Source organism: Galleria mellonella, unplaced genomic scaffold (assembly GCF_026898425.1).
Source record: "Galleria mellonella isolate WM207_F2 unplaced genomic scaffold, CSIRO_AGI_GalMel_v1 utg35, whole genome shotgun sequence".
Lineage (NCBI taxonomy): Eukaryota > Metazoa > Arthropoda > Insecta > Lepidoptera > Pyralidae > Galleria > Galleria mellonella.
In genome coordinates this window covers 334,583-356,852 of record NW_026442082.1, presented here as the reverse complement: position 1 = coordinate 356,852, position 22,270 = coordinate 334,583, and the positions used below count along the sequence as shown (strand labels likewise).

The 22,270-nt window shown below is 32.1% G+C and overlaps 2 protein-coding genes across 3 annotated transcripts in view; one reads left to right on the top strand and one right to left on the bottom strand.

Moving 5' to 3' along the window:
• Positions 1–4,867, bottom strand: part of LOC113514278 (sodium-dependent organic anion transporter-like) — a 33,161-nt gene extending 28,294 nt beyond the window's left edge. Inside the window, exon 1 of one of the 2 annotated variants that reach the window (XM_052896915.1) lies at positions 4,695–4,867. The gene's annotated coding sequence lies outside the window, so the exon portion shown is untranslated. Of the gene's footprint in view, positions 1–2,339; positions 2,486–4,694 lie in introns of those variants that run through there. The other variant, XM_026898321.3, reaches the window with a different exon arrangement.
• A 2,162-nt stretch (positions 4,868–7,029) lies between these two features.
• On the top strand, positions 7,030–21,605 carry LOC113514248 (E3 ubiquitin-protein ligase MARCHF5). The gene is made up of 4 exons (XM_026898275.3): positions 7,030–7,460; positions 13,982–14,227; positions 19,309–19,499; positions 20,134–21,605. Exons 1-4 carry the CDS (start codon positions 7,287–7,289, stop codon positions 20,501–20,503), a joined length of 981 nt encoding a protein of 326 aa, XP_026754076.1. The 5' UTR covers positions 7,030–7,286; the 3' UTR covers positions 20,504–21,605.
• The last annotated feature ends 665 nt before the right edge of the window (positions 21,606–22,270 follow it).

The window sequence follows — 22,270 nt, the reverse complement described above, 5'->3', positions numbered from 1 at the left end:
TGGTATTTGTACAAGTGATGAGTATCCAAATTTACTATTATATTTTTAATCAACTTCAAAACAAAGTACTTTAGAAGAGGCCCTCTATTGCCTTATTTTTTTTAATGGATGAAAAAGTGATCCCGCCTGCGCTATTTGTATATACACTGGCGGGACACCAGTGAGGGTGATAGGTGAGGATGAAACGGGTTAGTTAGCTCATTGTGATGAATTCAAATTAACTACCATAATTTCCATAGGAAACCACATGGAAGTCGACATGATAGGGTATATTGCTAACAATGGGGAAGTTAGTTTTTTTTTTGATGGATTAAAATGGAATGGTAATCCCACCCGCGCCAACGGGATACGCCGGCGGAGCACCAATGAAGGATGATCTCAATCTGATGATCAATGAGGAGAAGGATGATGATAGTTTCCAAGGGGAACCGCGAAGAGGTCGACCTGGTTGAGTATATTGCTAGCAATGGGATTCTTAGTCTATATTACTAACAATCCCTTTCCCCCCTCCCACCCCCTGTTGGATTGTTATAACAATAGGTACCATAACACTTGCTATTTATTTAAATTTGAATAATGTTGAATAATGAGTTGAATGAATGAATGAATGAATGAGATAACACTAGAAAATGCTATTGTTATCAAAATTATTTAAATTTTGATAACAATAGCATTTGCTAGCGTCTCTAAACTTATCTAGCAATTTTTGGTTTTTCACAATTCGAAACAATACATATTCTCTCGTAAGAAGGTAAATTATCAAAGAACTGAAACTGAATTAATATTTATAGTATTAGGACGCGAGGCATCCAATATGCTCACTTGTTGATTGAGAAAATTTGAAGTCTGAGAGTTAGCTGAGTAAATGTATCAGATCTATAGAGGAGTAAATCTACCTGATGTGTGTATGTGAAGGGGGTAAATGTATCAGATCTATAGAGGAGTAAATCTACCTGATGTGTGTATGTGAAGGGGGTAAATGTATCAGATCTATAGAAGAGTAAATCTACCTGATGTGTGTATGTGAAGGGGGTAAATGTATCAGATCTATAGAGGAGTAAATCTCACTGAAATGTGTATGTGAAGGGGGTAAATGTATCAGATCTATAGAGGAGTAAATCTACCTGAAGTGTGTATGTGAAGGGGGTAAATGTATTAGATCTATAGAGGAGTAAATCTCACTGAAGTGTGTATGTGAAGGGGTAGCTACGTGAATCAAGTAAAATAAAACTTAACTGTCGTGTTTTTTAAGGAAATTAGTCGAGTCCACAGATCCAACAAGAGGCCTTTAAATGATCAAGAGCATCATAATATAATTATTTTCCTTATTTACGCACATAGTTCATATTTTATATCTTGTATGTTTCTTAATGCCAAGACCTTTTATGTACACAATATAGGTATCTATAGTTTATTGTGTTAATGCTACTAAAACTGTTTATCTCGATCATTAAGTCACATATATCTTCCTATGGTTGTACTGGATATCTAAATCTAAACTGTATTTACATAAAAATTTTGTTTAGAACAAGTTCGAGACTGCATACATTTTATGTAACTTAAAAAGTTAAGTAATGTAACTCAAACGCTTAGGGCCTTTGGGATTTTTTATGAATATAAAAAAATAGGAGTGTAAAAAATAGTAATGTAATATATTCGGGGTTCATGTATGTATGTTTCTTTATTCCATCACAATTTCTAAATACCTTACTTTTCTTACATCAGCCAGTGGTGAAACGTTAAAAAAATCTAAATGAGGCTGCATATCATCATTTTACAATTTGAAATCAATTTTTTGGTAAGGTAGTAGTGTTTTTTTTTTTTTTCAATATCATACTTCAATATATACTCGATGCCAACTATACTGTTTAACTTCATGTATATACTAATTTTAATATTTTGATAGGCTCTAAAAAGAGATTTCGTGCATTTTTTTTAGTTACGCAATGTACTAGCCAATTCAAAATCGTTTTTGATAATTTTATTTTAGGGTTTACTTCTATGTCGGTCCCATATTTAATTTACTACAAATAAAGTAGAAGTTTGCTGTTTTTCGAAAAAAAAAAAACCTGTTTTAAATAACAAAAGTCTTACTTAACTTATACAACCTGTTCTATATAGGTAACATCCGATGCTTGGGTTTAAATCATTTTATAAAAAATAAAAACTGCACCTTAGCAATGACAGACAAGTCAAGCGTCTTGATAACGGAGTTCTAACCATCTATATAGGTATCTCGTAACAATACATCATCATCTTATACCAATAAAAGTAATTGCGACATTTAGAATATAGATTTAGTTACATGATTAATGTCAGGTGTAAATAAACAGGCTCACCTAGAGATCTGGATAAGTGACGCAATTGTATACAGGGTCGAAGTTAGTGAAAGTTAATAAACACGAGTATATGCTACGGATACGCGCATCAACGCGCGTATGTGTCGCGCCGTTAGTGAGCACTGGCGGGAGCGCCAGCGGTAACACGGAGCGTTAATCGTGTCTTGTGATTGTCGTGCTCGAGTCTCCCCCCTCGTGTCCTACTCAAGGTTATCCAGTGTTGGCTATATTCGTTGGTCATTATGCAAAAAGTTTTATTCATTGGTAAATAGCAGATAGGAAGGGATACGTGACTTATAGCAGATCGGCTACGTTGAGGTAATATTACTAAAAGTGGATCGAAAGTAATGCACCTCAAATAAGTGTTTTTAAAAGTATGTCTGTACGTCAAAGGCATTGTAGTTCGTAAATGAATGAAATTTTGGAATTTAATTTTATAATTCTCTCTAAAAACTTTTTAATTATTATCTTGTTCTTGTCCTTATCCAATATTAAATATAGGTCTACCCCATATTTTGATAATTAGAATTAAGTTCTGAATAATCTCTATGGATAATTAATATTTTTTAGGTGCACTGTCGCCACTCAAAATTTTCTTTTTATAATAATGAACTCAGTCACCAAGTCAGAGCAAACATCAGAGTCCTATAAGCTAATAACATCACACAGCCTGAATTTTAGAATCAATGTTTCAGTTTTTACCTAAAGAAGTTAAACTTTAATTAAATCATTACATACCTATTTTTCAAACACATTCTTTTATTTGATAAACTTGAATTGACAATTATAATAAATATAACTTTAATAATAAGAAAAGATAGAAATGAGATGAATGTATACCCTATATGTTTCTATAATTTGTACTTTCCTATCAGAAAAATCCAAATTAGAATATTTCATTATTATCTATCAGCAATTAATTTGCTATAATTGCTTATCATTATAAAACAAATAACACAGTGTTATTTTATAATCATAAACAATTTCAGACAAAAATACAACAAATACAGCAAAAAACACTAAGTTTACACAGTAAATATTATAAAGTAATTTTAAGATTAATTATTATTAATAAAAATAATTTTTACTTAATTTGTTTTATCTAAGTATAATAATTTTGTAAACATAAATGTATGTGTCAATAATATGCGATAACACACATATCAACATTTTGTGCAATGTGTGGGATATGAAAAGAAGTTAAATATATACTAATACTATAAAGAGCAAAGATTTACTATCTATATATATCCTACAGCCTCAATGGTCGCATACAGCGTGGTTTCAGAGATGTTGCCTCCCACGAACACTCAGGCTACGAGCTGCCTGCTGACATTTTTCAAAAGGGAGGTAAAGAGGTTTCCTTAGGAACAGCAACGCATGCGTAATACCTTTGGTATTGCAGGTGTTCATAGGCTACGGTAACCATTTACCATCAGGTGGGCTGTATGCTTGTTTGCCACCTCGGTGGTATAAAAAAAAAAATTTTTTTTTTTTTGTATGTTTTCTTGTAATGGATAAACATACAAAAGTACCCTTCGAAAGTTACAGTAATGTAACCTAAAGCATAAAAAATGTATTCATTTTAAATAAATTATTAAATAACAAATTAATTACAATTTAATTTTATGTATAATTTTAAATTTTTCTTTAAAAAAATAATAAATGTAAAACAAAAAAAAAATATTAATAAATTATTAATTTCAACTTAAAAAAGGGATAATAATTTTATATGGATTATATATTTTTTGTTTAGGCATATCTTCAATTTTAATGATTGTTCTTCAATAGAAGGGATTATTCATATTGTACTTTCAAGAAAGAACTATTAACTTTCTTACTGAGTCAATTATTTCTATTTACACATAATTATTATGCACTGATGTACATTTTAGATTATATATTATTATGCCCTAGTGGGATATTGGACTACTAGTCCAATATCCCACTAGTATTTTATTACTAAAATGTATCCCTCGAAAAATAAAAAGCTGCCTTGGAACCAATAATAGATACCATATTTAATATACTGAGAATTGGAACAAAGCTTGTGGTAAGTACCTACTTCAATTTAAAAGAACTTAGAAAATAATATTGAGATGGGTTCGTTCGTATTAAATGATTAGTACATTAGAACTATAGTTATAAGCATCATACGATTATATAAAGCAAAAAGTATGTATAACTAAGAACCTTCATATAATTACAATATAATTAGGCCCAAGGGTCAGTAAATAAATTAAGTGAATTAGAAAGTGAACAACTACTTACGTTATAATAAAAAACAACTTATGATATAATTTTTAGTCACAATTAGTTTTAAACAGTAAACCTAATATAAACATTTTAACCTACCTGAACGTCGTCGTGTGAAACAGTAGTCAGTGTACGTAAGTCTATTTTATAATAGACCAAATATGCTTTAATTATTCGGTTTCTAATTCAATAATTTACTTAGATAATTTATAAACAAAACTTAGAAATTTTAATTAATAAAAATTCATTTTAAGTATGTAAGTATATTAAGTATATACGTAAGTAGATATAGGTAAAATTTACCACAGATAGAGTAAGTCGTCCATATCTGCGATATAAGAGTTGACAGTGGTTTTATTATATGCACGAAACCTGTACAAGAAATCCATATTAGTTTTTTGTAGTAACAACACAAAGAAAATTATAAAAAAAAGGAACAACCATAGTGTTACCACTATCTTTATATGCCTCCATCGAAATATTGATATCGACTGTTGTTATAAAAACGCTAGATCGAAATATAAAATTTTCATTTTTTATTGTAAAAGTACAACAAATACAAGCATGTTTAATTACTTTATTTTCTCTACTTTAATTTTAAATCAAAATTTTTTGACGAGTGAATAATGCAAATTCACTTTGGTGTATTAAGCAATAGTTAAAAGGTTTGTGCCGAGTTAAACAGCATCTGAAAGAGAAACATGTATTAAATTTTTAGAATATATACAAACATACACGCATATAAGAGAAACAACCCTATTTGTACTGGGGGGAAAGAGATTGTTAGCAATGGAGTTTGACAGCTCCATTGCTAACAATATGCCCTATCAGGTCGACATCGACGTGGTTCCCTCTGGAAACCATTGTGAACAATTCTTGTTGAATTCGTCGCGATGGGCTAACCGACCTGCTTCATCTTCATCTATCATCCTTCACTGGTGCCCCGTCGGTATATACCGATAGCTCGGGTAGGGTTACTATTTCGTTATAACCCTATTTGTACTTATAATATTATTACAGTTACATTGTATAACTAAAATGTGACTAAAATTATTTTTTATTTTAAAAGGAGACATTTTATTAGGAAATTGTAATAGTATTGGGTATTTCTGCCCCATTCCATTGGTGTTTGTGAGTGAAGACTACTTTTATACAAAGTCTTTCTCCGGTATCAAACATATTTTTTATTGAAGATTTTTTTTATTAAATTTAAATATATTATTTTTTTTTTTTTTTTTTTTTATTCAACTTAGAATGACAAACAAGCTGACGGCCCACCTGATGGAAAGTGGTAACCGTCGCCTATAGACATGAGCAGTATCATGGACATAGCAGACTATACTGTTTCACCCATGATACCCCCCATGCGTTGCCATTCCTGAGGACTCAGGTGTTATTCCTCTGTACCCTGTAAATTCACGCCATATCCCACCCTTCAAACCGAAACACAGTCATGCAAACACAACTGCTTCACGGTTGAAACACGAATGGGACAGAGGTGCCCAAGCAATCGACTTTTGTACAAAGTCTCCCTCTGGTGAACTACAACTGGTGAATTAAACTACGGATTGAAATGAAATATAAAGTGTCTTGAAAGACACTACCTCAGTGTCTTTCAAGACACTCTATTTCATATAACTATTTATATGCATTTGAATATAGATAGTCATGCAACACTACGAATATTCATTTATTATATTGTTTTTGTTTTGAGATAATAACACACATTCATTTTTAAATTTCTTTGATATAAAGATACTGTCGACTCTTATGTACCGTAATAATTACTTTTTTTATATATATTTTATGGTTCTGGATACAGTCCTTTTGTACTCGACTTCATTAAATGTACACCATAAGGATAAACTTTGAATTTAAGTCTTTACAATGCTTCGTAAGTTACCGTATCTATAGTTATGTATCTATTTGTAACTATAATATAAAAATAATCAAAGTAATACATGTTCAAAATTTCAACTTACTTCTTTTGCAGTGTTGCCAGATTTGGTATTTTTTACTTCTGGAGGTAAAACATTCACTATTAGGGAAATTTTGTAGAAATAAAATCCTCGGAGAAAAGTAAAATGGTCTTGGAGAAATGTGGGTAATTATATACAAGAATTTTAGTATTTGTAAAATGTATAGAGATATGTAAATACAATAAAATATATAGATGAAATTAGCAAACCATAAAGATTATTACCACCATTAGAGGATAGGGCAAGAGAGAAAGAAGGCAGGATAAGCTAAAAGTATAAATGAAAGGAAGATTTTTTTGCTACTCACTTTGTGGTACATGGCAAAACAAAGTGAAAAATGATACAAGTTTGTAATTGGGTAAAAGTCATGAAAATCGAATCAATTTGGAGTAAAGTTTTTTGGCAAAATAAAAATTAGCATCTGGCAATCCTGTTGCTCTCTCTGTGGTGTGGTTGTGGTGACACTTTAGGGTGACACAAACAATTTGTCTCTGTACATTTAGCACCTGTGTGATGTGGTGTTTTGTGTTCAATTAATATTTTGTATTGGATTTTTGAGTTGTAATTGAATTTCATGGTGTAGGAGAAACAAAACGTGTCTGTAAATTACGAGTTCTATCGAAAATATATGTCCGGATATTTACTATTTATCGTTTTGTTTGTGTGTTTATTTGTGTGACTGTTTTTTAATCTTATCGCGACGCAGTTTGTCATGTCAAGTGAGAAAGCATCTGGACTACAAGAATCTAGTATGGGGAGTTCTCAGGCTCTACAGCCGGCAGATGACGACAATGTGAAGTCGTGTTGGGTGTGCTTTGCTACCGAAGCTGATGACAGGCTAGCAGCATGGGTGCAACCGTGCAAATGCATTGGCACAACAAAATGGGTAAGTTACCATGTCTGATTTAGGATTAGGATTTAGGACTGATTTCTTAGTGGATATGAGCTGAATTTTGTGTTCTTTTTGTAACTTTATGTGTCATTTCGTAGTGTAATTATTGATTACAAATTTATATGCAGCCTTGACTTTTTTAACTTTATGTATGTATCTGTTTTGTCCTTAAATTACTAACATGTTATTTCCATGCATTGGCGTATTTAAGATTATTTTCAGGTAGGGATTTGGACCCTTAAAAAGTCACAATATTAACTCAAACATGTTTTTGCACATAGTTCTGCTCCTGGGTATCCATGGAATGGGTTAAACAGTTTGTTTGTAATGAAATCTAACAGTCCTAGTAGACTACCATATTAGATCGGACTCCACATGGTTCCTTCTGAAAACAATTGTAATTATGTCTTGGTAAATTCATTATGATGGGTAAACTGACTAGTTTATATTGTCATCTCTCACTGTTACCCTGAATGTGCTGGCAGGGTTTGATATTTTATATTTAGATATTTATTATTTACTTACTTTACAATTAGATTTACAAAGAAAGGATACAGATAGTTAATCTGATGTATATAAATGTACTACTAAAATTTTTTTGATTAATTCACAAATATTTTTGTCATCTTAATTTAAATATTAAATGTAATTTTGACATTGCCACACTTTAGCAAGCTTGATTATGAACACAAAATTAACACTAAAGATAAACACACAGAAAACAAAAAATACATAAATTTATTTATATATTAGCTTTTACTTGGGACATCATTGAAATGTTTGGGATATATGAATGTGTAAAACTCATTTTCAAATTTGTAATATCATTAAAGATAATATTATATTAGTAAGGATTAAATGATAATCAATGTTATCATTGTTATAATTCTTTGCCACAATAAGTGCCCCACTTGCATTCATCAACTTTTTGTGCGATCAGGGGTTGTCGCCAGGGATTCTGGGGGGGGGGGTCATCATTATATAAATGAATCTATTTATGTTATCATCATTAATATACCTGTAAATTTATCATCATTATCATATCAGCAGCTAACCATCCACTGCTGACACATAGGTGTCCTTTTTGGGGGGTTTTGCCAGTAGTTGTCACACTTAGCAGGCAGGTTGGCCACCGCAGTTAGGCTTTCGTGATGTTATAAAACAGATACCTATCCCTCAACTATTAAATTTTCTGTCTGTTGTCTCTTATGATAAGTATGGAAAAAGAAAGGGTGGTCCATTCTATACTGGAACTACAGGGCCAATAACTTATAACTTATTTATGTTAAAATGATTCATTATCAAGATAAAACTGTCTGATAAGTCCTTATCATTTATTTCATTTACCAAAACTTAATCATCAATAATAATTGAATGTTTGTAACATTTTATTATAATATATAAATTAAATACATAGTTTCACAAGTACACTTCAAGAGGTGGATATATCTTTTACTAGAATTTTCTTCCAGTTAACTTGAAAAAGTAGTTTGCGATACTTTGTAATAAATTGTTGAACTATCCATAAATAGTTAAACAAAAGCAGGGAGGAATAATTTCGAAAGAGATAGAGCAAGAATGGAGATGTCGGTAGGGGCCACTCTAGATGGACATATGTCCAAACAAGTAATGTGCGGAAGAAGGGCCAAATTAAAAGTATTCATAACTGGCGAGCATGTATGAATAGATTGATTAATGTTGAGAAAGCAATAGTATTTGAATCGGAGATTTGGGTATTTTATTGTTTCTGCCTACTCCATACAGATATGTTGTATGTATTTATATTCGAGTAAAATATCTTAATGTAATTCACATCTATGATAAAATTTTAAAAATGTTTTCTGTTGGCAACTGTCAAAAGCTTATAGTCAGGTTTTCAGTTGCTTTGTTAATTTGTCATGTCTTGTTATTTTATTGCATGGAATTCGAATGTAAATTACCAATCACATTACAGGCACGTTTGACAACCGTTTTAAAGTAACGAAACAATTTAGTGACAAAATTTATTCTTAAGGTTTTACAGATAAAGCAATATTCTATTAGCGTTATCGTTAATGGACAAGTATCTTTTTGTTTCGCGAAGAAATGATTTGATTCGCGAACATACGTATACTGATAAACGACTAGATAATTCGTAGATATATTACGTGAAAAATATTTAAATTTAGAATGCGAAATAATGACTTACAAGCAGTGTTTTTTTCTCATAAAATTAACATAAAACCAACAATAAATTATAAAAAGAGCCATTAAAATTGATTTAAAATAGAGACGTAATCGTGTAACAATATCGTCACAAAAACAGTGCATTGCATTGAGAACCTTTAACTTTTGGAAGTCTCCCAAAAAGTAAAAAAAATGTTATTTTGTCTTATCAGTCTTATTTATAAAAAAATAATACTGTTGTGAGTATATTGTAGCACTTTAGTGTCAAATTACATCAAATAAAATTGAACGCAAGTTATTAATTGCTCAGTGATTGAATGTTTAAAATTGCATATTTATTCATAAAAGCTCTATATAAATTTTGTCAATACGCTCAGAGCATTAATTAAATATATATTAAATTATAGAACACTGGGCAAATAGTAATACTAACTACTTGTTGATTCGAAATATTATCTGAAAATTAATAGATAAGGATGTACAATTACTTATCGATATTAATTTAAAATATCACTGTTATATAAGGATCTCCAGTGGTGAGTTCAGAAATTATATAAGTTATACAGGTTGGTATATTGTAATATTTAGAAGGGACTCCATGGTTTCGTCTATGTGAAATAAATTAAATAATTAGTTGAATCTCTGTGTAATTTTGTTCGTAAGCTTTATGGTTCCAGAGGTTTCTTGATATTAGTGACGTTTAGGATACTCTAAACGTGCCTTAGCTTTATTGATGGTGTCTTATCTCTTTTACTATTTTCTATTTTCATCATCATCATATCAGCCATTATCTGTTCATTGTTGGACATAAGCCTCCCCCATAATGGGGGTTTTGGCAGCAGTTGCCATGCTTGGCAGACAGATTGGTAATCGTAGCTAGCCTTTGGTGATGTTTTAAGAGAGACGGATGTTTTAAGCTTACTTAGAGACGCTGCTGCCCATCCCTCGACCATTATGTTTTTTTAGTCGCCTCTTACGACACCCATGAGAAACGAAGGGATGGCCCATTCTATACTGGGACCACACGGCAATCTTTGTTTTCAACAATTCTAATTTATATTTACATCTCTAAGCAGATTATCTCAACAATTATATTCACACTCCACAATTAAACGTCACTCGTGTTATTTGATAAGATCTTTTGCGAATATATCCTGCGAGTCTATAAACAATGTAACATATATGTGAAGTATGCATTATATACATATTTATGATTATGTTAATTACATAGGGTGCACGGACGCCGCTAATAATGCTCTTGTCTATAGGCATTGTTTAGCATCAATTAATTATATTAGACCTATAGAGAGTTTCAAAGATAAATTTGAAAAATATGGTTTATAAGAGACGGGATTTGACGCGATTATTTAGATAAATTTATCATAGATTACCTTAATGACCGCGTTAATTCTCGTTTCTTATAAAATATACACGTGACAGTAACATGAAGAGTCGACCGCCTTATATTTTGATGCAATTCCTCTGAATTACAGCTAGCTTATAGCGCCGTGTGGTCCCGGCATAGAATAGGCCATCCCTTACTTTCCCGTGGGTGTCGTGACAGGGGACTAAGGGAACTTAATAGTTGAGAGATTGCTAAAGCCCAACTGCGGTTGTCAACCTGCCTGCCTAACGTAGCAGCTACTAGTAAAATTGCCCCTTATGGGGAAGGCTTATGTTCAGCAGTGGATACTTAAAAGCTGATATGATGATGATGACTGCTAGCGAATGTAAAATCTGTTGGGATTTAATACGACAAAATGTTATTTCAGTACAATAATTTTAAGTGCAGGGATTTTTTTTTCAATTTTTAAACAACAATTACATAAATTTTATCATCAAGAGCAATTTCGGTTTCAATTGGCGATGAATTATTCAATTTTAATTTTCCATTTAGTTGCGTAATTTCACGCAAATCGATATTGATCAAATACATTTGTTTATAAATACTTATCTTCGTTTATGCTAGTCTAGAGTTCAATGAGAAGCAATAAAGTAAACTTAGCTTTCGTAAATATATATGATTATGATTTTCAATTTTGAACACCACTGAAATAGCTTTCTTTTATCCTATCCGTTTTCGCTAGAACTAACTTTTTATATTATATAGATTATTATAGTATGCAATGCACATTGTTTATTGAGGAAAGAAAGTGACCAATTGTCAACTATTTTTGAGGGGGGGGGGGGGGGGGAGAGATTGGTTGTAATTGTAAAAGCAAAGGGACTTAACACAATCCTTTTCCTAGTAATATACCCTATCAAGTTGACTTCCACGCGGTTTCCCCTGGTTAATTTCTCACTGATGCCCCGCCAATGTATACCGTTAGCGCAGGCGGGGTTATCATTTCCATTATCGTTTATTAAAAAACTATTTCTAATGAGTACTTAAGTTTAGATTTTTCAAGTCGGGAACTGCTCTTTCTTCCTAGGATTACTTAGTGCTTTATCTATACCTACGAGGAAATATAACACAATTGGTTTAATTCTTTCATTGTACACACTTTAATTTTTTGTAATGCATGTACTCGCATTTAGATAAAAATATTAAATTAAAAAAATATATAAATTTCATGACAGTTGGTTGAGTCGCAAAGGCGTTGAGTAATACAAATAAATGAAGAAGCAAAGAAATGAATTCGCTTTCACATTTACAACATTAGTAAGAATTTTATCGGAAAGAGATTAATAAATTATTGTCTAATGATTATATAATTATTATATATATTATATATATATATATATATATATATATATATATATATATATATATATATATATATATATATATATATATATATATATATATATATATAATTAATAATTATATATATAATTAATTATTGTTGGCGAACAATATAAACTACACATTTTCGACATTACGACATTTTCTTTTTTTATCTCGTTGAGTTTTCGTAAATTTTTTTTGTATGCACAAAGCGAATTTCTATTTGTTTCATTATACATATTCTCGGCTAATACTTTCGCGTAAAATCTATACTTATAATAAATCTGTAGAGAGGTCAATTCTGTACATGAAATATATTTCCAAAATAACTATCAGGGGGTGATTAGTGATCGATACTGATGCCAAAAATGCAATCAGTAAAATTTCTGTCTGTCTGTATGTTCGTTATAGAAACAAAAACTACTCGACGGATTTTAACGAAACTTGGTACAATTATTCTTCATACTCCTGGGCAGGTTATAGTATCACGCTACGATCAATAGGAGCAGAGCAGTGAAGAGAAATGTTGGGAAAACGGGAGAAGTTACTTTATTTTTAAGCTTCTGTAGCGTGTGCAGCCTTAATGGCCACTTTTTAAAATGTAAAAAAAGCCGGGACGGGCCGCTAGTAAGAAAATATTTTAACACTCGATTATGATGCAATCCTATGTAGGCACATTATATTGTCAAAGTGGTATAGAAATGTTAAAATCGCATTGAACTTTTTGGTACCGCGACTAATTTGACCGACCATCTAGATGTTTTGTATAGATATGTAGTTTGGTACTTGTTCTTCCTATTTCATTTCAGGTGAACAAAATCATTGTTTTGTGACCTTGAGAATATTTCTGTTATTTTGAACTATGAAATTTTAATATTATTATCATACTAGCTCGTGGCTTTGCTCGCGCCTGCCAGTTTCTTTTTTCACTCCTGTGAAATTTATGGGAAATCAAATCTTGTTTGAAGGAAATGTTAGTAATAGGGAGGCTAAATCTCATTCCTAGCAGTAGTCTCTATCGAGTCGACCTTCACGAGGTTTCCTCTGGAAACTATCGTGTTATTTTTTGATGAATTCGTCATAATGAGCCAACTGACCTGCTCCGTCCTCGCTTATCAATTATCACTGGTGGGGCACCAGCCTATACTGATAATGCAGGCGGGGTTACCATTTCATTTTTTATTTTCTATTAAGAAAAACTTGACGGCTAGAGGTGCCATATAAGATGGCACATCAAACAAATTTTTTAACGTTTTCCGAGTTAAGACTTAGGGAAAAAATATTTAGTTACACTGGCAGCGTACTCCATTAAAAAGATACTAGTGAAGTGACCACGCGGTCCTCCTAGTTGAGCGTATTTGTCAGATAGTGGCCTATCTGACTTCATTTTCCACTAGGTTCCTCGACATTATAAGTTCACAGACATTTACCTATCTATAATTATATAATTTTGAGAATTTGCAGTAATCTTAACGGATAAAAACAAAAACTGTCTGTAAATGTTTAAGTTTCATTTTTATACCATTAGATTGGTGTTTGATAGTATTAAGTTATATTATCATAGAAAAAGGTAAAGTTTTTAATCTATGACGTCACTAACTCACAAATCTATTTGTTCCAGGTGCACCAGAGCTGTCTTCAACGGTGGGTGGACGAGAAACAGCGCGGCAACATAACACGGAAAGTCCTGTGTCCCCAGTGTAAAGCTGAGTACATAGTGGTGTTCCCGTCGATGGGTGCGTTCGTGGCACTCCTCGATGCTATGGAGGAGATCACCCACAAGATATGCCCCTTCATAGCGGGCGGGGTGCTGCTCGGTTCTATATATTGGATTGCGATTACGTACGGCGCGGTCACTGTCATGCAGGTGAGTTTTGCTTTGTTTTTATATCGATTACATATTTTTGTGACACGCAGATTCGTATCTGGTAGCATTAAAATGTCTTTTGTAAAAAAGAATTTTTCTAAGTTTAAGTTTTCTGTACACCATCCACATTCTGTGTGACCATTTTTATCTACAAGTGAAACACATGTATACTGACATCGAAAATAAGAATATAAAAAAAAAAACAAAGTTATGTAACAAGTTATTCGACCCCCCTCCCCCTCTTCCTGATTAATATTTGAAGGTACCAAAAGTAAGTTAGTGAATAGTATTTTGTATGAATAATTATTAAATTCGTAATATACTTGTTTCTCTCATTTCTGTAACAGTTTACCACCACATCATAAAAGGAAATTATACTCAAAATTGAAATTTTAGACCTCACCGATTAAGGCTGTATATAATATACTGATTGTAGCTATGATTTTAATAGGTCAGTCAGTCAGGAGTGCGTAGTTCAGGACCAGTCTCGGTCTAGATTTAAATTATAACTCAATAAGTATTTGTAGTACAGAGATTCTCAAACTGTTTTAGTACAAGCCGAATTTCTCGAGACCTAAAATAAGAATTTTATGCTTACTCCTTAAAGAAAAGTAAATATTTACAATATTATATTGGTTTATTGTAAATTAATAAAATAGTTTTAGTGACCAAACGGAAAACACTAATATACTACTTACTGAATTCTGTCATAGAAAATTCCTGTAAAATGTACTTATTTTAATAAATAAAATATGTTCTTTGGGCGGTTTTTTTGCATACAAACTTTGCAGGCCTACAGACGTCCGTGGATTACACTTTGAGAACGGTGTTTGTAGATTTACCTATTTGACAAGTAATTAGCACGTCATTTTCGTGTTATCAAAACACTGTAATGAAAGATAACGGCAAACACGGCTCTCGGATGTTTGCGAATATTTGACTAGTCACGAACGGTAGTCCACAATTACTGTTAAACATATGTTTTAAGTGGACAAATATTACAATTGACCACTGTGCTAGATACAAGTCAGTTACACGGTTACAGTATACGATAGTTATTCGGTGTCAATTTGGAGCATTTTGTCATAATGACCTAGTAACGCATCATTGCTAAGAACGGGACTCTTTCCCATAAAATATTCTCCATTAGCTTTTAACTGCGACTTTATCTGCGTGATTCTAATATGTTTATTGCCCTGGATAAAAAGTAGCCTATGTACTTCTCGATCCCAAATACTACGTGTATTGCACAATGTATTTATTCATTTATTATTATTATATCAAATTTCATTTTGATTGGTTACATCAGAGATCCTAGTGTGGGTTTCGCGGAATCTAGGATTTTTGTAGAAAAATCATCAAGATTCCGTGAAACTATTTACTGTTGGTTTTTAAATAATATCAGTATTAAATATGTAATAAGCTAAATTCGTTTTTGTTATGTAAGTAGGTAGGTAGTTAGTGAGAATTCAGCCCGTTACTTTTAAAATATATTTAATAAAAGTTTTTATTCCTATTTAAATTTCTCGACAATATTACTGCATGAACGTTATTAATTACATTATGATTGTCGCAAATTATAGAATTTCCTTTTTTTGATTCATTATTTGCGCTATAAATTAACATTAGCACTATTTTAACTATTTAAACCGAAAAAAAGTTACCAGGATATTTTATCACGGCATTCTTCTAAGGATTTTGCTTGACCTTGACTATACTTATTATGAAGCAAAGCGTGTTGATATGTTCTCTTCGAAGGGCAAGAAAGTTGCGACTAGTGGCGTCTGAAGTAGATATAACACTTGAATGTACGCTAAACTATCTGTAGAGTCCATTGGGCTGTTCATTTTTACAGGTGACGAAAATAATTTTCCATTAGGATGTCTGTTTTTGTTTGCGATTTCAGTAATTTGACTATTGCTATAAAATACTAGCGATTTGTCCCGGCTTCGCACGAGTAGATGGAATTTTCGAAAATAATATATTGACAAGTGTTACTCGTTGATTATGTAGTTTTCTATAGGTAAAAGAATTTTTAAAATTGATTGAGTACTTTTTTATTATATCCGTTACATACAAATAAATAAACAATCAGTTCTTATACATTGACAATAAATTTAATTGGAAAACTCATATTGAGCATACATGTAAAAAATTAAGTCAATATGCATATGCTTTGTATAAACTACGTAAAATTGTTAATATGGAAACAGTTTTATCGTCATATCATGCACATGTAGGTTCCTTATTGAGGTATGGCATACTGTTTTGGGGAAACTCTACTGATAAAGATATCGTTTTGAAATATCAAAAACGTTGCATACGGGCCATTTGTAATTTGCGAAGGCGGGACACATGCATGCCACATTTTAAACAATTAAAATTATTAACAGTGCCTTGTTTGTATATTTATGAGTGTGCTAATTTTGTAAAAACAAATATTGATAGATTTAAATTTCGCACTAGAGCTCGGCATATTGACCAATTATGTGTAGTACCATCTAAAACAAAATTGATGAAGGACAGCATATTTTGTAAAGCTGTAATAATTTATAATAACTTACCAAAATATATACGAGGATTGACTGAGGTAAATGTTTTTAAAAAGAACCTTCATGATATGTTAATAAATAAATGTTATTATAGCCTGGACGAATATATCAATGATAAAGATAAATAGTCATCATTTGTACAAAATAATGTCTCATATAAATGTATTTTGTTTCACTGTATAATTTTAAATGTTATGTTTTGTATACTGTTAACTGTTCCATATATTGTACGCTTATATAGCAGGACATGGAGATACTATTTAACTCCTTTACTAACTAACTTACTTTTAATGTAATACCTTAATTTAACCTATGATCCACAATAAAGTCTTTGTATTTGTATTTGTATTTCTTTCTTCTTGATAATATTAGTAATAAAGAGTATTAAGTATAGATGTACGATTAAAAGTAATTTTGTTTGTTACATCTTATCGCTTTATTAAGTCGTTAGATTTAGCTTTTCGTCATGAAACTTGTTAGGATATACACGTTGGGACGGATAAGGACATGATTAGTTTTTATCCGGATCAATCAATATAATAATATCCCGGTCACTTGGATAATGACGCGGGCAAAAACTAGTAATAGCAGTAGTAGTTAAAAAAAGAAATCTAACCATAAATCTTATATCCATTAACGATGCCCTCGACATTTTGTACAATTCATTTATTTGTTTGTCTATAATTGTAACAAACATATTATCGTGAAATAAGAGTTTTTGGGGTCAATAACAATCGTCTGTCTCTAATCAATCCAATTTTCTGTGTTACACCAGTACTTGTACAGACATAATAGCACCTGATTTAAATTTATCTTTTGTATATATAATAGATACCAATAATTTTATGTACATTGTTTTATTTGTTCTTTGTTTATTTATCAAATACGGTATATTTTTATGGCTTGCAATTTTATCTCAAATAAGTGTGAAATCAAATAAACAACCACAAAAATAACAATTCTTACTACCTCAAAAACTTGATAACATCTTATCACCTGATTGTTGACTTCTTTGTTTTTATAAAAGTAGACTTTACATAAAAAAAACCAGACAAAAGATTTGGAAGTATAAATATTTGTTTTATATGACTTGAAATGCCAGGTAAACCGATGGGCGACTTTATGGTAATCGTGGTTTTCAAATGTGAATAACATCTTGGATATCATAGAATATACAATAATTGATTGAAGTTATAAATGAATTCTAATACTATTTACAGTTTTTGAAAAATAAAAAATAATAGCTGAGTTTCTCGCTCGTTCTTCTTAGCTGAAATTGCATTCCGAATGGGCGGTACAATCATATAAAATAACTATTCAAAAATGCTTAAATTTAAGTTTAATTAATTAAAATTATTATTTCGTTCTTTTTTAAATCCCATAATAGGTATTCGACATCGTTAAAGACAAAATGTAATGTTGAAAAATGTGTTAATTCAAATTGAGAGCATCTATTTTTCCGGCTATTAAGCAGTAAAATCTAAAACGTTGAATTTTTTTAAACAAAAACCACTATTTCAAAGTTCGCTGTCTACTTATATTTACATTTGTTCGCCAAAAAGTATCTGTATATTGCACAATCACTTTTATTTAATTTACGTAATAGGCTCGTCAGGTAACTCACTAACCTCACTTTCACTGTCCGTGACGGACACTAGGTACAATTTATAAGACACTAGTTGTAATTTGTGGTTTTGCTTGCATGAATAAAAACGTGTCTTGTACGATAGTATTGGTCTATCTGTGTTTCAAATTTCATTTAAATCTGTTCAGCCTTTGAAGCGTGTTTGAGTGATAAACATCTTTATGGAAAATCATAGGCAGGTTGTGTCACTCCAAAGATAGCGTTAGAAGTTAAGAATGAAAAAGGTCTTTACTTTTAAAAATATTAGTTGAAAAATAGGACTATGATTTGCGAACCATAATTCGATTTTAATATAGGAAAACCGCAACGGAATTATAATGATTCAGCCTCTGGAATAATTTGTATTTTTATAATGCCGATTTAAAGTTGAAATATCGACAATTCTTTTGCGTGAATTTACAGGGTACAGAGGAATAACACCTGAGTCCTCAGGAATGGCAACGCATGGGGGGGTATCATGGGCGAAACAGTATATTCTGTTATGTCCATGGTACTGCTCATGTCTATAGGCGACGGTTATCACTTTCCATCAGGTGAGCCGTCAGCTTGTTTGCCATTAATAATAATAATAAACTCTTTATTGCGCACAGTAGAGATGTATACAAGGAGTATTTATACAGAATGTGTTATACAAAAGGCGGCCTTATCGCTAAAAGCAATCTCTTACAGACAACCTGCCATTCTAAGTAGTATAAAAAAATATTTTGCAGATTTAATAATAATCATAATTAATATAGTTGTTATAATTAATAAAAAAAAACGCCGTTTTTTCATGACTGTATCTTAATGTAATGGGGTAATTCGAGGCATTTATCGACTAGTACCACATTTCGTCGAGTATATATTTAGGTATCTATTTTAGAAAGTAATTTTGTTTATTCCAGGTGGTTGGCCACAGAGAGGGTCTCGAGATGATGGAGTCTGCCGACCCCCTGGTGCTGCTCGTCTTGCTACCCACTATACCGGTGACGTTGATCAGCGCCAAGATGTACAATTGGGAGGATTCGGTACTCCTATTCCTAAGGAAGTACTGTGCGAAGATACCAGCCCTCGCCTATATTTTGCCGTTTGGAAAGTGAGTTTGTTTATTCCTTCTGGTCCTATTTAACTCTCTACCATAAAAAGTCGTTAGCATCCCACTACCGGGCATGGATTCTTCATAGAAAGAGGATATTAGCTACTATTACCATAAACATTCTCGAGGGTTACATTCAACACAACACAATGTCAATAATCGACAAATATTTTTGACTGTTCTAATAGGGATCATACAGGGGAACTTTTTTTTTTAATATTGAGGGTCTGTCTATAAGCCTTATTGCTAGCAATATACTCTGTCAGGTAACCTTTACGCGGTACCATTGTTGTTATTTTTTTTGTTAAATTCGTCTCAATGGGCCAGCTAACCTGCTTTCATCCTCATCTATCACTCATCTCACTGGTGCCCCACCAGCGTATGCCGATAGCACAGGCGGGCAGCGGCGCAGCATTATCATTCCGTTCCTACCCAATTAAAAAAAAAAAAACAGGGATTATACTAGCGAGGATCTGTATTTTTTTATATTTATTACTATAGTAGTCGGGAGCTTTGGGATATGGTTTTACTTCGAGTTTTGTTTCTCTTGCATTAGTGTAATGTGGTGTGTCCTTTTACTTAAACATAAATGAAGTAAAAATTATGTGCTTAAATATGAACTTTTTCATTTCAGTGTCGAAGGCGACAGAGGCGCCGTAGTGACCGGTCCGACCAACAATCAGAATCAGAACAGTAACTCACACCTGTCGCCCACGAGGATATTCTGTTCAGCGCTTCTCCTACCCACCATTTCTACAATTATAGGGAAAATATTTTTCCGTTCTATACAAAACAACTTGCACAGGACCATACTCGGTGGACTCACATACATAACTATCAAGGGTGCATTAAAGATATATCACAAACAAATGCTATACATAAGACATTCCAGTAGGAAGATCCTCGACTATACAGAATCTAATTTGAAGTTGTATAGGAGTGCTACAACAACCACTGCTGATGCGATGTCTAGCACGCGGGATGATTCCGAGCAGGTTGTATAAAATGAAATAAATTGTAATAGCAAAGTATGGTTAGGTCGTTCGGTTTTTGTAAAGTAGGGTAAAGTACCCAATTATCGGCTGTCGATAGAGTTTAGTGTGTAACGGTTAATTTGATTTCAATATTGCTCCTACTTCGTGAGTAATATTTTTTTTTTACAATCTTATCGTCATTATTTTATTTTATATTTTGTTTAAAGATTTTTATATGTATATGTAACTATTAATTTGGACGCGATCGTGTATAGAAGGCGCGTTAGACTGAAATATTTGTAATTCTTTTTCCTTGGAAATGATTGTAATTCTTTATTGACGTTAGTTTTAAAACAAAAAAGGTAGACGCTCAACAAAGTTTTTGAAATGTCGTAATTCGGTATATACAGGGTGTAAGGGACAGGTTGACAAAAACTAAAACAGTAAATTCAGACCATTATTCTGAACTTAAAATAAGTGAATATTCTGTCCGATAAAATTAAAAAAAATCCTGCCTTTTTTCATTTAAAATTATGTAATCTATAATATTAGGTCATAATATAAAGAAATAATAATATTTTGTAGAGAATTATTATGAAGTACCAAAAAAGTGTAATATTAAAACAATGTAATATCTGTATTAAAAGCATACTGCGACGCGCGGAACCAGCTGTGTAAGGTCAATGCTACGAGCGCACGAATACTACCGTCGAAGAAACGTGTAGATATCCCGCGATGCGTAGAGTATAGTTCGTCGTAAAATTTCAAATACATTGCGCGGCATTTAAATTAAGAATTATAAGTCTGTGGTGCATTTCCGGTGGGAAAATAATCTGCCATCTGATTCAGACCATTCATTTGAATCAGCTTTTTTTCTCCTGTCCTTTCACTTTGTATTTTTATAACCTTACAACAACTGAAGATATAAATTCTCAGACACTTCATTTGCTGCGTCTCGATGTTTTAAACGGATGTATAAAGTTATTGTGTATTAAACCAATATGTAAAATACCTTTAGCTCACAAGATCCATGACAGTAAGAATATTGTCATACAATATCCTCAGGAATCCTTTATAATATTTTATCCAAATTTGTAGTTGGATACAAATATAAGATTATGTTTAAATATGACCGTTCTTATCATTTTAATCTTTAATCGTTCATCGCTAAACGAAGTTCTTTTTTCCTATGGACATTATATGCCACAAGGAACAGTCCTCAGCTGACTGCATTCACTGATTACCTGCAAACATTTGAAGTGGTTGCTTCATGTAGCGTGAGGTCCTGCAGTGCGCTTTTTTAAACGTTTTGGGAAATTAATATTGTTTGATTGATTGGTAAAATATAAGTAGTGACGGAATATTAAAAATTATGGTTGAGGAAATTCCATGATATTTTTAAAATTACTAGTGGAAGGAAAAATATACAATTAGTTATGTATGTGGTACATGAGGTATATTTACCCTGATTTTTTATTATACGAGGTTTGTCCGGAAAGTACGTATAAAAGTTTTTTAAAAATTTTATTTTACAATTATTCAGGTAAATCAATTTTATCCCCTTCAAAGTACTCCCCCTGTGACATAATGCACTTGTGCCAACGCCGTTTCCACTGTGAGAAGGCTCCTTGAAAGTCCTCTGGTTGTAGGTTTCTCAGCTGCCCCGTCGTAGCTTTTTTTATCTCATTTATGTCCCCCAAATGCCGCCCCCGAAGTACCAATTTGGTTTTTGGGAACAAGAAGAAGTCACACGGGGCCAAATCCGGCGAATAGGGGGGGTGTTCGGTCACCGTAATG

Bases quoted from the DNA above. Each gene is read 5' to 3' on its own strand.
- LOC113514248 (XM_026898275.3), top strand. From the start codon at position 7,287: ATGTCAAGTGAGAAAGCATCTGGACTACAAGAATCTAGTATGGGGAGT. The intron at 7,461-13,981 runs GTAAGTTACCAT...TATTTGTTCCAG, and splicing joins GCATTGGCACAACAAAATGG to GTGCACCAGAGCTGTCTTCA. The intron at 19,500-20,133 runs GTGAGTTTGTTT...TTTTCATTTCAG, and splicing joins TATATTTTGCCGTTTGGAAA to TGTCGAAGGCGACAGAGGCG.